The sequence below is a fragment of the Heterodontus francisci genome, chromosome 13 (assembly GCF_036365525.1).
Source record: "Heterodontus francisci isolate sHetFra1 chromosome 13, sHetFra1.hap1, whole genome shotgun sequence".
NCBI classification, from domain to species: Eukaryota; Metazoa; Chordata; class Chondrichthyes; order Heterodontiformes; family Heterodontidae; genus Heterodontus; species Heterodontus francisci.
In genome coordinates this window covers 76129482-76144850 of record NC_090383.1, presented here as the reverse complement: position 1 = coordinate 76144850, position 15369 = coordinate 76129482, and the positions used below count along the sequence as shown (strand labels likewise).

Here is a 15369-nt window from a genome sequence, read left to right as displayed (position 1 = left end):
TGAACAGCCTTTTTCTTGTTCCACATCCCATTTTATATAATTAACAGTTTAAGGGCGCTGCATCCCTCAAATGTATTATACAATAACTTTCAGATAGTAAAAGCAGCTAGTTACCTGTAAGAATGATTCCCACAAAGATCCAAGAACAAAGAAAGAGATTTCCTGCTAATATGCCGTGATCTGCTTTCAACTTTCCTTGGGCCAGCGTGAATACAATTCCAAATAGCTGAAATTACATAAAAACTCAATATTGAAGTAACTGTCCAAGATTCCCCTTGAAGGAGTGAACATGTTTACGTACAGTTCCACAATTCCCTAACTAAAGTGGTCATTATTTGTGTGCTAGTGTTGACAAGTCATTTGGTTGCCTGAAGAGAGAATTGATTTTATCCACGATGCAATCAGCACACATGCAATTTCAGCAGGTTTTGCCATACAGTAACCAGGAACAAGAACCCTGGGGGGCAGAGACCAAATGTAGTGCCTCTACCACTAACCAATATTCTAAATTCACATTCTTTTTTACATTTTTTTTTGTATGTTTATTTTATTTCATCTTCGTTTGTTCAGTTTGCTTACCCACTGTGTTTTTTTTCATGTTTGTACTTGCTGCTGTTCAATCTTCAGTCCGTTAACACCCTATCTGTACTAATGCTTTGTCTTTCAACACACCATTAACATATTGTTTGCCTTTGCTCCTTGACCTTTTGGTCAGCTATTCTGTGGCCTTGTCCAATCTACACCTTCTCCTTTGTTATCTCTTGCCCCACCCCCACTTTACTTGCTTATAAACTTTGACATTTCTAATATTTGCCAGTTCCGAAGAAGGGTCACTGACCTGAAACGATAACTCTGCTTCTCTCTCCACAGATGCTGCCAGACCTGCTGAGTATTTCCAGCATTTCTTGTTTTTAATTCTAAATTCACAATTGTGGCAACTTAATTAGTCTTAATTGCACTTCAAACAAACCACAAAATATAATAACTTTTTAAAAATTGTCCTTTTAAAGAATTTAATTTTTAAAACAAGTCCACCGTGATTTTATTTTGGTCATTCCCATAGGATGGAATATATCAATGATATCTACCAGTAAATTACCAGATATGCTGTATGCTATAGCCTATAAATTCAATGGCACAACCTCAGTGTTCAGGCACAGAATATGTGCTTAAGCATCCACTGACAGACAAGCATGCAGTGCCATAAGTGCACCACCGACATAAAGACAATGAAAAGTCATGGCTCAATCCCTGAAACAGGCACTAGGCATTTGCATATGCAAACAGGGAGCCTAACACCTTTTGTCACAAACAGAGTTGCCCGAAACATGACCGGTCAGATTCAGGAAAATGTGATCTATATGCAGCCCAACATCAGTAGTCGTTATAGGCACCACCGGAAGTGGCCACCAATAAAGAACTACTTGCATTATATATGCTTTTCATAACCTCAGGACTTCCCCAAAGCACTGAAGTTCTTTTTTTTTTGCTTACGTGTAGTCATTTTTGCAATGTAGGAAATGTAGCAGCCAATTTGCACATAGCAAAATTCCTCAATCAGCATCACTAAAACTGCTGTTTGTGGGATCCACACTGGCCCAGACATTGAGGAGAACTCCCCTGTTCTTCAAACAATGCCGTGAGATCTGTTAAACCTGCCTGCCCATCAGGTGAGTGTAAGTTCTCATCTGCAAGATGAGTACAGCATCCCCTCAGTACTGTACTGGGACTGCCAGCCTAGGTTCTGTGCTCAAGTCTCCAGAGCTGGATTTGAACCTATAGCCTCCAGACTCAGAGGCAAGAGTTATCACTTACCTGAATGTGGAGCTGGGAGGAGCAAGAGTGCTCCTCCCAAGTTCTCCGCAGTGGCCCTCACTTGGTCTCCCTTTCTACCCCAATCACTTGCCTCATCACCCCACCAGGTCTACCCAAGAGTCACTGTAGGTGATGCAACAGCCCAAAATTTAAATCATCTCAACCATCAAGCTACCTAGCAGGAATGTAGCTTGCTGGTATTGTGTAAATGCGGCCAGAGGCTCAATATCAAGCGTGTGTTGGACATACCCTTTCCCACTCAATGGTTGTTCCAACTTCTTGGCTCATTAAATCTCAATAGCCAATTCTGTTTTTACAATTTTATGTCCTCATGCATGTAAACATTTTATGAAGTCAAATCAGGAGTTTCTATCAGCAACCACACAATTTAAATATAATGGGAAAGAAACCATTTGCATAGCGTTACTACCCCAGGGGCAGGCTGCACAGCGTTCTTCATTGACATCATTGCTGAACACTGTGCTGCTGCACAGGTGGCAGCCCACAGTGCTGTCTAACCCCAGTGAATCAACTTGGTCTGCGTAGAGCCACTAGAAGCGACAAGAACAAATTTCTCTCTGGTATATAGCACTAAGAAAAGTTACAAATGCTGCCCACAATGCTCAATAGTCTCAAATCTTCTGCATTTAGGAGGTGCATGAGTGCAAGGCTACTGGAAGCGGAATGGACAATGGGATTTGGAAATAAATTGAGAGATCTGGGTGCAAGGCATAGATTGACATACAGTGCAAAGTACTGGCAGGAGGATTTCAAGGACATGAATGGCTGGTGGGGGATTCAGAAGCTGAGGACAATGGAGGTTGGAAACGACGTGTTGGGTTGGTTCAGAGACACTTCTATGCCACCCTGTACAGTACTTCCTAACACTGAGGTCGGAACTCTGTTTCAGCTAGTCAAAGCGTTCAGTGCATTTACAATGATATTTCTCAACATGATAGTCATAGAGAGATACAGCACTGAAACAGGCCCTTCGGCCCACCGAATCTGTGCCATCAACCACCCATTTTATACTAATCCTACATTAATCCCATATTCCCTACCACATCCCCATCTTCCCTCAAATCTCCTACCACCTACCTACACTAGGGGCAATTTACAATGGCCAATTTACCCATCAACCTGCAAGCCTTTGGCTGTGGGAGGAAACCGGAGCACCCGGCGGAAACCCACGCGGTCACAGGGAAAACTTGCAAACTCCGCACAGGCAGTACCCAGAACTGAACATGGGTCGCTGGAGCTGTGAGGCTATAGTGCTAACCACTGCGCCGCCCCTGTGATAAGGCAGAAGATGCCACCATTTAAGTGTTCGCATAGCAACAGTGATGAGGTAGAAGCAGAGTCAGAGGAGAAAAGCCCTCATACTCAGCATGCTGCTCAGTGTAGTGGACACAGCAACAAGAAGTTTCAGGCAGGAAGCCTGAATTTCACACCTCAGATAGGTACTGTTGTGAAGAACAGGACTACCTACTTTGGAGGCACAAATCAGAAGTTGAGAGGACTTAGTCCAAAAATAAACAAAAACATAAAAGACAAGCTTGTCATTTTTAGAAAGGTATGATAGAAATAAGGCAAGAGTGAATATGTCCCCACTACAAACAAGAAAAAGCATGAAAAAGAGAAGAATAAAATCTTACATGTGTTGTTCCATTTTAAGCTATACTGTTTAAGGACAGGAACATATTAGCCCATAATCTGTCAAAACAGCAGCAAGACTAACTGCACTCACTGTTTACTTATGCACAAATGCTAAAGCAACCTCAGGCAAGGGCAAAAATCCAGTGCTCTACTAGCTATGCAAAAACGGCATCTTGCTGTTTGGCTCACCAGTGAAATCTAATGAACGCCTGAGGTTGCTGTAGATACAAACTAAACTCACCACAAAGAGCAAGCTGGTTTGAAGTGACACAAGGAGCTTGTTTTGGAATCATTCGAGCTCTGTGCATCTTTAAATAAGCCTGGATTAGCTGTCAGATTCTTTAAGCATTATGCTAATTACTGTCGATGGACCTTGCTGGCACTGAAAATTAACTATTAACAAGCATGCAGCTTCATTGCTTCAAGTTTTAATTGCTAAATACCTTAATGTAAAATATAAAAGTTTTAAGCTTTTTCCCTCTTACGCCAAGCTTTCTTTCTGTATCCAATTTAGCCATTGAATTCACCCATTCTAATTTATACTTCCATCTCAGGCCCTGTGCTGATGACCAATCATATCGAAGGATTGTGAAATTAAGGAGGTACACAGTTGCTTGCCACATCACTCAGGTCCCAAATGCCTCGATTTTCTCACTGTGACATTTTCATCTCTCTTTCAGCAACTTGTAGCAAAGGCAAGTCCAACTAATGGCGGCTGTAATTTGTTGCACTTCTACAGAGAATTATGGGCCTGTAACATTTAGCACAATATAATCTGTCCCAGAATAAAATATACTTAAAGTTGCAGATATGACATTGTTAATTAATGAAAGCGTGTATTATTTTTAAGTGCTATTACAGTCACACACCACAGCATTCATATAAAAGAAACCAGGATTAGAAAGCTTGAATGATTATATTGTTCATTAGCTTTTATAATGGTGAATAGGCTATTTACTTTAAGATATACAGTTAACTTTAATGATCCCCCCTCCCTCCAATCATAAAAGGACCTTTCAATCTCTTACCTGAGCAGATGCATTGAGAAGTCCAGATGATGTCCCTTCGGGTTCTGGATAGGTTATTTCTACACCATATTCAAAGCCCAGTGGAAGATAACCAGTCATGAAAAAACTGAAAATATAATAACGTATTTAGCTACCCTGCACAGGAAACGCAGCAAATAACCAGGTGTCAAGCCACTTTTGAATTCTTTGATGACTGAACTTTCAAATTGTCCAGTTTTAATATCAGCTGTCAAATGTTGAGTAAATATAACATTTTATTCATATACAAAAACATTTCAACCATTTAAAAGGATTCACAAATACATACAATAATCTAATGGTCATGAACATATATAATTTGGATTTCAATATTTAGCAGATATAATGGATATTTAAGAATATAGCTAGAAAGATGGATCTGGCATTGAAATATTGAGTTACTTTCCCAGATTTTACAAGTTCACACAAGTATTGCACATGTACAATGCAGATCAATTTAGTTAGCATAACTAAAACTGTATATGTTGTATGTTAATCTAAAAACATGAGCCCACAATAACTTGTAAATTAAACTCTTTGCATAAAAGCCCTTAGAAATCAATGCTTTGATGAAAGCATAGGGCTGAATTTTATCAGCCCCTCGACGTTGTGGCAGGGAGGCCCGTAAAATGCGAGCCTAGACCCACAAAGCCCCCGCCGGATATTAGTGGCGGTGGGGCCACTGGAGTTCTGAGGTGAGACACTGATGGGGACAGGGGAGGAATAAGATTATCAGGGTGGTGGGGTGGGAAAGAGAGGGGAGAAGCAGGGAAAACATTTATTATTGTTGCAGGGATGATAGGAAGGGGTTGAGAGTCAAAGGGAACAAACTTTGGGGGGTGGGGGGGGCAGGGGAAGGACAATTTATATATAGATTACCCATTGCAGGGGGCAGGGGGGTGGAATGGGATTTAAAGTTGAATGAAAATTTTATTTTTATTTCCTGGAGACTGGGACCTTTAAAAATTTAAATATCACTGAAGGGCTTGAAGCCCTTTAAAAATGGCGCCAGTGCCTCTATGTTATCGGGAGTGGTTGCTCTGCCCCCTCCATTTAAATGAGCCCCCGCGCGTAATATTGTGGGGGCTCGGCAGCGGCACATCCGTGTCGGAAAGCCACTGCTTTCACAGCGCGGCACGCTGATAAAATTCAGCCCATAGCCTATTTATGTATCTTTGAATGTACCTGCATTTAGTTAAATTTTGCTTCAAACTAGGAGAAAAGCAACCCTGAACAGCATGAACTACAATTTGTGCTGCACATTCAAATAAAATGCCTTTCTTTGGGCCCATGTGTGCATGAGAATTTACTGCAGTTAAACCTTGTAGTTTGCATTAATGTAAGCATTCCTCTAGATAGTGTTTGTGCTGAACCTTTCCAGTGCATTGTGCAAGGAATATATTGCTGTTTGTGGTAATGATTTGGACTTAAATGATTGGGAAATTTGCTGATGGCATAAAAATTGGTCATGTAGTTGATAGTGAAGAGGATGGCTATAGATTCCAGAATGATATCAATGGTTTGGTTGAGTGGGCGGAAAAGTGGCAAATGGAATTCAATCCGGAGAAGTGTGAGGTAATGCACTTGGGGAGGACAAATAAAGTGAGGAAATACACAATAAACGGGAGGATATTGAGAGGGGTAGAAGTAGTGAGAGACCTTGGAGTGCATGTCCACAGGTCCCTAAAGGTGGCAGGACAGGTAGATAAAGTGATGAAGGCGGCATATGAAATTCTTTCCTTTATTGACTGAGGTACAGAATACAAAAAGAGGGATGTAATGCTGGAACTGTATAAAACACTAGTTCGGGCACAGTTGGAATATTATACATACAGCTCTGGTCACCACATTTACAGGAAGGACATAGTTGTTCTGGAGAGAGTGCAGAGGACATTTACAAGAATGTTGCCAGGGATTCAAAGTTGCAGCTATGAGGAAAGATTGGATTGGCTAGGATTGTTTTCTTTAGAACAGAGGAGGCTGAGGGGTGACTTAATTGAGGTGTACAAAATTATGAGGGGCCTAGATAGAGTAGACAGGAAGGACCTGTTTCCCCTAGCAGAGAGGTCAATTACCATCGGGCACAGATTTAAGTTGACTGGTAGAAGGATTAGAGGGGACATGAGGAAAATCTTTTTCACCAGAAGGTGGTGGGTGTCTGGAATTCACTGCCAGGAATCGTGGTGGAGGCAGAAACCCTCAATTCTTTTAAAAAGGTACCTGGACATGCACCTGAAATGCTGTAACGTGCAAGGATATGGACCAGGTGCTGGAAGGTGGAACTGGATTGGGCGACTAGATTTTTTGGCCGGCACAGACACGATGGGCTGAATAGCCTCCTTCCGTGCTGTAATTTTTCTATAAATAAGTAACCTTACTTTTCCCCGATTAATAAATTCCCAAAATTCAAAATCCATTTTCCAACAATGAACTTAAATTAGAACATCCACAGAACTGCAGTGCAACAGGCAGCCAAATTTGAATCTGGTATTTAATTGGGAAAAACACATTAAGTGGACACTGATGCCCACTAATCATTCCTCCCCCACCATATGCCTTCAGATTTTCCCATTTGTTCCCAAATTAGTCATTGGCATGCAGCCATCAAAAAAACTTCATTTAGGGCAAAAATGTAAGCAAAGGGGCATCAGTTTAACAGCCTGGGTTGGATTTAAATCACAACTCCAGCTAGATTCATTTTTTAATCCTCACAGACAGGGGTTGGGGGTGGTGGGGGGGAATACGAATGGCATTGGAGGAGGGGGGGGGTAATAAAAATGGCATTGGAGGAGGGGGAAGAATAACTGCATTGCATCATCACCTAACATATTGGTTACACAATCAACATTTCCTGGTTTACATCTTCATTTTATCCCATTAGTCAAGGGACTACATTCCCCATTCATGCTTGGAATCATAGTTTGGATCAGATCAATTTATTCCGGCTATCCTACAGCTGATGTCAGAATTCGTCCAAATGTTAATCCAAGCAGAGATTAACAAAGAGATATCACCTGTCCATAAGCTAGCTACAGAAGTACAATCCATACAATTACAAACTGTAGAAACACTACCGTTGCTCTGCAAAAGTTCTGCAAAAAAAGCTGAAAGTAAAAGAGTGATCACTACAAATTCTAAGAGAATTTAGTTTCTAGGGAAGGTGCATGTTCAAAATCACTGAAATGGTCATGTAGATTCTAAATACTAAAGTCTACATTACCTGATTACTATCTCTGATCTATTCTTTTGCTGATACAACTGAAAGCATACATGTTTACAGTTCAAACCTTTTGTAGGTACAACTGTGGCATATGCAGCACATCTATCTCAACAATACTTTAACCAGCCTCCTCTACAAGAACTCCAAGTTCTACTATAAAAAGGTAGTATTTTTTTTTTGAAACTGCATAAACACTAGCTATTGCACTCATGAAACAAGCTGTATACCTAGAGATTCTGACAGAACTGTACTAAAGGGAGCACAGAATGGTTTAGGACCGTTGAACTGAAAAATAAAGTGGCTTTAAAAACAAAGAAAAAAATCAAGAGTGATGTCTGGCCCCCTTCAAATTTTGGGCACATACTGAAGTGTGAGCTTCCAGTGCATCATCTTTTTCACTTGTGTGGTTTATAGACACTAAGACGACCAAACTCTGCGCTTATTCAGCTCCTGTTCACCACTACAAATGGGGCACCACATGAAGGGAAAGGTTGGAAAACTAATAAGTTCATAATTCAACAGTGTAGTTAACTGATTGCACATTATATGGTATTTTAGACATTAGAAAAGATATAGATTATTTATTTAGAGATACAGCACTGAAACAGGCCCTTCGGCCCACTGAGTCTGTGCCGACCAACAACCACCCATTTATATTAACCCTACTGTAATCCCATATGCCCTACCTACACTAGGGGCAATTTATAACAGCCAATTTACCTATCACCTGCAAGTCTTTGGTGGTGGGAGGAAACCGGAGCACCCGGAGGAAACCCACGCAGACACAGGGAGAACTTGCAAACCCCACACAGACAGTACCCAGAATTGAACCCGGGTCCCTGGAGCTGTGAGGCTGCGGTGCTAACCACTGCGCCACCACACTAAAGTGAATGCAAAACAAGTCTATTCAATCCACAGTTCATTGAATAGTCAGTAAATTAGTAAATTCAGTGTCTTAGCAATCAACGGACAAAATCAAAATGGAATAGTGTAGGTCAGATGGTTTCACAGGTCGGCGCAACATTGAGGGCCGAAGGGCCTGTACTGCGCTGTAATGTTCTAATTCTAATTCTAATTCTAAAAATACATTACTGCATCCCACAGTAGAGGGAACAGTGACAGAATTATTAAACCAGAATCTTATTCACTTCATAAGTGAACTGAGACTAGCAAACACATGTATTATGTATACCACTATTACTATGTATACCACTATAACTTCAATTTTACATTCCAGAAATGGAAAGGAACAAATTTTTCAACAGGTTAATAAAACATTAACCACTGTAAAGGAACATTTTCATTTCTTATTGTGTGGTCCCTGGAACTTTAGCTAATAATATAGACAGCTGTAAAGATAACTGCTCCAGCATAGGCAGTTCTCGGTAAATGTGCACAGTGGACACAATTCATCATATTTGGAATGCTCACCTCTGAATAAGAAGGTCAAACCTTCTTGACAAGTCAAAGCTGGGGCAGGAATCGAATTGCTCCACTCAGCTCTGAGAATTATTTTCTCAACCTGTATGGCACAGATTTTCCTTAACCAAAGGCGGACTGACCACCTCTTCCCAAGCTTTTGTTAATCGTGCTCTTGAACCAGCCGTTCGGAGGTGTGCAGTTGACTTCCCTCCCTTGCTCTGGGGAAGTCTCTCCCCTAAACTAACTGGTTGAGATCAAGAACTCACCATACAAGGAATCGCGCGGTGAACCCATGTCCATTACTCTGTGGCGCAACATGTTTGTACACCACTGGGCCACCTACAAACATTTTAAAAAACATTATGTCCCTAACAGGTATTAAAGAACAATAAAAAGTGGATACATTTGTCACATATAAACTTGATAAAGATTCCATTACATCTCAATGGAGGGTTCAAGGGGCAAGTTTATTTCCATAAAAGAGATACTTAACTTGGCTGACTGATTAATTTGTAAACATGAAACTGAACTACTGCTAAGCAGTTAATATTCCTGGAATGTTTATATTTTTCACCCTATATGCAGCATTAAAAAACATGACTACCAATGTTTTGCACAAAACCAAGATGTTATTTGAATACAAGGATTGGGACTCATTGTGTGACTACTACAGCAATCATTAAAATGACAGCTCATAAAACTGCAGCCAGTTGCATTATAAATTTAAATCAGCTGGAGGGATTCAATGGGAATTACACAATTTCTAAGTGAGATGCAATTAAAAAAAAGCTGTCTTTAATAGATGTCCTGATTAAAAATGGTCACAAAAGGTTCAATTATGGTCCAAAGTTCTATTTTATTATTCCAGGATGCCAATTAAGTGCCTTATATATTAACTACTAGTCTTTTACAGGAACTCCTGAAATACACGGATTAGCAGAGGAACACAGAATAGCTATCAGCGTTGAGACTGCATTTGCTGGGACTGTGACTTAGCAGTTCTATAGATAAATTATTCCATTACAAAAAAAGTTACAACCGGATCTCACAACAAAAATATTAAGCTGTATAAGTCACCTAATTACCAGTATTTGCTTACTCAATAAAATAATTAGTGACCAATTAATATCAAGTCAGAGACTCCAGATTCTACTGATAACTCAGCGAGTAGCTCAAACAGACCAAGAAGCTCCTGTGTTTTGATCTTTGGTCTGTGGCCAGTTAGCTAATCTTAGCCAATGCTGAGGCAGGGGTGAATAGAAGGAAGGCCAGAGTTCGTAATTCTCATTACTATCCAGTGATCCTTCCAGAAAATGTATGCGTATGCGCATCACATTAGAACAGGTAGGACTGAAATGTGATGCCCCCTGAAGGAGAACACCCTGATGATAATCAGTATCAAGGCTTACACATAATCAAGGTACTGGTGTAAGTACGCCCTAGTAATTGGTGAATACGCAATAGAGCAGGGAAGAAAGTTGGCAAGGAGAAAAGGGTCACCGAAACTGGTACATTTCCCCATTAACAAATACTAAATTTCAAAAGATTTAAAGTTAACCCAGTTGTAAAATTAACAACCATTTAACAAATAAGTTAATCTAAAATAGATACAGATTGAAAACATCACTTCAATAAATAGCATTACTGACAACTAACATTTTCAATGTTACAGCATATCCAATGACATTCTCAGTTCTCTGAAGTTTTAAAGAGATATACCAAACACATTAGGAACATTCCTTAATATATTTGGTGCGATACAGAATAGTCCCTTACCCCAAGGCTCCTGCTGTGACAAAGACTATTTGGAGGTAACCAAGATTTAGTGTGAAGGTGAAAACGAGCATTCCAATAAATGAGATAATGTAGACTGCAAGGGTGGTCTGTCTGAAAATGAGAAGAATTGTAAGGTAAAATTCCCATACGATTTTATATCAGTATTTTAATTTTGGACTACTGGACAAAACATGCATATAAAATTTAACAAATGATGAGTATGTTTGCCAAGAACAAATTTCTTGAAAAAAAATTCAGAATTCTTCTAATGGATATTGAAAGAGACACTGGCCCAGAATTTGTTGCAGTATGCCCTGTTAGTTAAGACCTTTTCTCTCACCCTCTAGCTTGAAAAATTTTAGCTCTGTAAACTGAAGTACAAGCTGATAACGGGGCAGCTGGGAACTTGGTGAATAATGGACCAATAGTCTATCTCCTTAACCAATGAGATTTAAACAAAGAAACAAGAATGAGAGAAGAAAGTATGGTGAATTAGAGTAAATTAGGTACAGAAACAGAAATAAAGAGGGAAAGAAAGACTGGATTAAGAGCGAAAAGCACACAAAGGAAAACTAAGATTTTTTTAAATTCTAAGAATAATTTACGACCTGTAGGAATTAGTTTCCAGTTTCAATCGTTCCTTTTCTGGGTCAGAGAGGTTGAGTGGTATTGCAGGAACATAAATCTAACTAAAGCGTCCTAAAACTGCTATGTAGCAGCCCCAACTTTCTGCAGCGAGTTTAATTGATACTTAATGTGTAAATACAGCGATCTCTTGAAACTCGAGGGGAGGCTGATGGCAAGCTGCGAATGTCACCACAAATTACTGGGCAATTTGCAACCAACAGCATGCACCTCAAACTCACTTATTTTCCCAGCAAGTTCTGGGTCACTGATTCATGCCAAATCAGGTACATTTAAGCAGACAGATTTATAATAGGGTTGATACAAGTGTTGAAAAATAAAATCATACCTTTCACTGAAATGTTAAACACAATTGGCTGAAGAGTTATTTCATATCAGAATGTTTTTACTATTGCCCAATAATTGACGTCAGTGAATAATAGTGTTCAAGACTGATGTTAAACAGGCTCCAGAAGCTGGCTGAGCGTGTCTACCCTGAGGCACAGTGTGGCTTTTGAGCAGAGAGAGCCACCATTGACATGCTGTTCTCCCTTCGCCAGCTACAGGAGAAATGCCGCGAACAACAGATGCCTCTCTACGTTGCTTTCATTGATCTCACCAAAGCCTTTGACCTAATCAGCAGACGTGGTCTCTTCAGACTACTAGAAAAGAACAAAAGTCCACCAATGCTACTAAATATCATCACCTCATTCCATGACAATATGAAAGGCACAATTCAGCATAGCGGCGCCTCATCAGACCCCTTTCTTATACTGAGTGGCGTGAAACAGGGCTCTGTTCTCGCACCGACACTGTTTGGGATCTTCTTCTCCCTGTTGCTCTCACATGCGTTCAAGTCTTCAGAAAAAGGAATTTTCCTCCACACAAGATCAGATGGCAGGATGTTCAACCCTGCCCGTCTAAGAGCGAAGACCAAAGTACGGAAAATCCTCATCAGGGAACTCCTCTTTGCTGACGATGCTGCATTAACATCCCACACTGAAGAGTGTCTGCAGAGACTCATCGACAGGATTGCGGCTGCCTGCAACGAATCTGGCCTAACCATCAGCCTCAAGGAAACGATCATGGGACAGGATGTCAGAAATGCTCCATCAATATCGGTGACCACGCTCTGAAAGTGGTTCAAGAGTTCACCTACCAAGGCGCAACTATCACCAGTAACCTGTCTCTCGATGCAGAAATCAACAAGTGCATGGGAAAGGCTTCACTGCTATGTCCAGACTGGCCAAGAGTGTGTGGGAAAATAGCGCACTGACACAACACAAAAGTCCGAGTGTATCAAGCCTGTGTCCTCAGTACCTTGCTCTACGGCAGCGAGGCCTGGACAACGTATGTCAGCCAAGAGCGACGTCTCAACTCATTCCATCTTCGCTGCCTCCAGAGAATCCTTGGCATCAGGTGGCAGGACCTTATCCCCAATGCAGAAGTCCTCGAGGCGGCCAACATCCCCAGCATATACACCCTACTGAGCCAGCAGCGCTTGAGATGGCTTGGCCATGTGAGCCGCATGGAAGATGGCAGGATCCCCAAGGACACACTGTACAGGGAGCTCGTCACTGGTATCAGACCCACTGGCCATCCATGTCTCCGCTTTAAAGACGTCCGCAAATGCGACATGAAGTCTTGTGACGTCGATCACAAGTCGTGGGAGTCAGTTGCCAGTGATCGCCAGAGCTGGCGGGCAGCCATAAAGGCGGGGCTAAAGTCTGGCGAGTCGAAGAGACTTAGCAGTTGGCAGGAAAAAAGACAGAAGCGCAAGGGGAGAGCCAACTGTGTAACAGCCCCGACAACCAATATTATCTGCAGCACCTGTGGAAGAGTCTGTCACTCTAGAATTGGCCTTTATAGCCACTCCAGGCACTGCTTCACAAACCACTGACCACCTCCAGGCGCTTACCCATTGTCTCTCAAGACAAGGAGGCCAAAGAAAGAAGAATGAATAATAGTGTTCAAGACTGATGTTAGCAGACAATAGACACCTCTGTCCACTGTCAAAAAGCATGGGGAAAAAAGGTTACAAAGTGCCCCAATTTGAAAAATAAATTTAAATTCTAGAGCTATACTAAAACCACCAATTTTGGGCTACTGAAATATGTTTAAATTGTTTTGGTTAGCGAAGTGATCAAGTGTGCAATAACTCTTTCAAACTCTGGCTGAAGGTCAACATTTTACCCTACACCTCTCCAGTTGAGTCAGAATTTGTACAACTGCATACCAATTCTTAACACCTGATACCCTGGTCATCTTTCCTTTTCAACAAATAATATGATAAAATGTAATTACTCATCGTATTTTTGGTTGTAGGACAATTACTAGCACAGAATGTTTGCCCAACCAAAAATGATCCAAAAGAAATTATTGATGTTTCAATGCGACAAGGCCTATGTAAATGTAAATACAGGTATAAAAAGTAACCAAGAATGCTAATGGAATGTTGGACTTTATCTCAAAGGGGTTGGAAGACATAAGTAAGGATGTGATGCTTCAGTTATATAGTACCTTGGTCAGAGCCCTTCTATAGGACAATGTTTAACTTTGTGCACCAAACAGCTATACAATAGGGCTTGGAGGGTGCAGTGCAGTTTCACCAAAATGACATCATGGCGTAAATTATGAAAACAATAAACTTGGCTTATCTTCCTGTGATTTTATACAGTTGAGGAGTGATTAGATAGTTTTTGAAATGATGATAGGATAGTTAAAAATATTCTCTGGTGGGGGAAATCCAGAAAAAGGGGCTACTTTAAAATTAGAGAGTTAAGCCTTTTAAAAGTACTTTTTCTACACAATTGGCAGCAGAAATATGGAACTTTCTCCAGAAAGGATGTGAATACTGAGTCAATTGAAATGTAAGACTGGGTTTAGATTAGACTAGATCTTTGAAACAAAAACAGAAAATCTTGGAATTACTCAGCAGGTCAGGCAGCATCGGCACAGAGAGAAACCAAGTTAATGTGTCCAGTTGGTTATCTCTCACTAGCATTTTATGTTTTTATTTCAAATTTCCAGCTTCTGCAGTATTTCGCTTTTGTATCAATGGATAGATTGTTGTTAGGTTATCAAGGAATATGGGCTAACAGCAGATAAATGGAGTTGAGGTGGATCAGCCACGATCTAAAAGAATGGCAGTAAAATAAAAGCAAAATACTGCAGAAGCTGGAAATTTGAAATAAAAACAAACAAAAAATGCTGGAAACACTCAGCAGGTCTGGCAGCATCTGTGGAGAGAAAAGCAGAGTTAACGTTTCAGGCCAGTTCTGATGAAAGGTCACTGACCTGAAACGTTAACTCTGCTTCTCTCTCCAAAGATGCTGCCAGACCTGAATATTTCCAGCATTTTTTGTTTTTCTTTTATATTATAAAAGAATGGCAGACCAGGCTCAACAGAAATGAATGGCAAGTACTGTATCAGAGGACCAGTAGCGCAAAAATTGTGGACATGTATGGGAGGTGGTTTGTAAACACCTAAAAGATGCTTCCTGCATACAAACGCTACAGTGCAAGTCCATACCAAGCAATTCAAGTAACCTGCCACAACAGGTATGCTAGTCTCAACTGGGCAAATCAGTTTTAACTGAATCCTATTATTTTTGAAAAACTGTGCAAAAACACTACGAAAAAGCCTTTAAAAGTACCAGACTGCGATTAGATGTTGCAATGAATTGTCAATTATTCATTTAGTGGATTATGGCAAGTTTGACTTATGGATTTGGGCATAAATATTTAGAGTGCGACAATAAATACTAAGAATTTGGACAGGTGGAGTTAAGTGTTAACTGGTTTTGCACA

The 15369-nt window shown here is 40.6% G+C and overlaps 1 protein-coding gene across 7 annotated transcripts in view; it reads right to left on the bottom strand.

Moving 5' to 3' along the window:
* flvcr1 (FLVCR choline and heme transporter 1) overlaps positions 1–15369 on the bottom strand; it is a 62070-nt gene that overhangs the window by 24841 nt on the left and 21860 nt on the right. For all 7 annotated transcript variants that reach the window (XR_010976216.1, XR_010976217.1, XM_068045003.1 and 4 more), the window contains exons 6-8: positions 10936–11046; positions 4500–4605; positions 115–226 (exon numbers count right to left, since the gene is read on the bottom strand). Coding sequence is in view for 5 of the 7 variants with exons in the window: in XM_068045003.1 (XP_067901104.1) it covers positions 115–226; positions 4500–4605; positions 10936–11046 (329 nt within the window). In the remaining 2 variants the exon portion in view is untranslated. The remainder of the gene's footprint in view (positions 1–114; positions 227–4499; positions 4606–10935; positions 11047–15369) is intronic.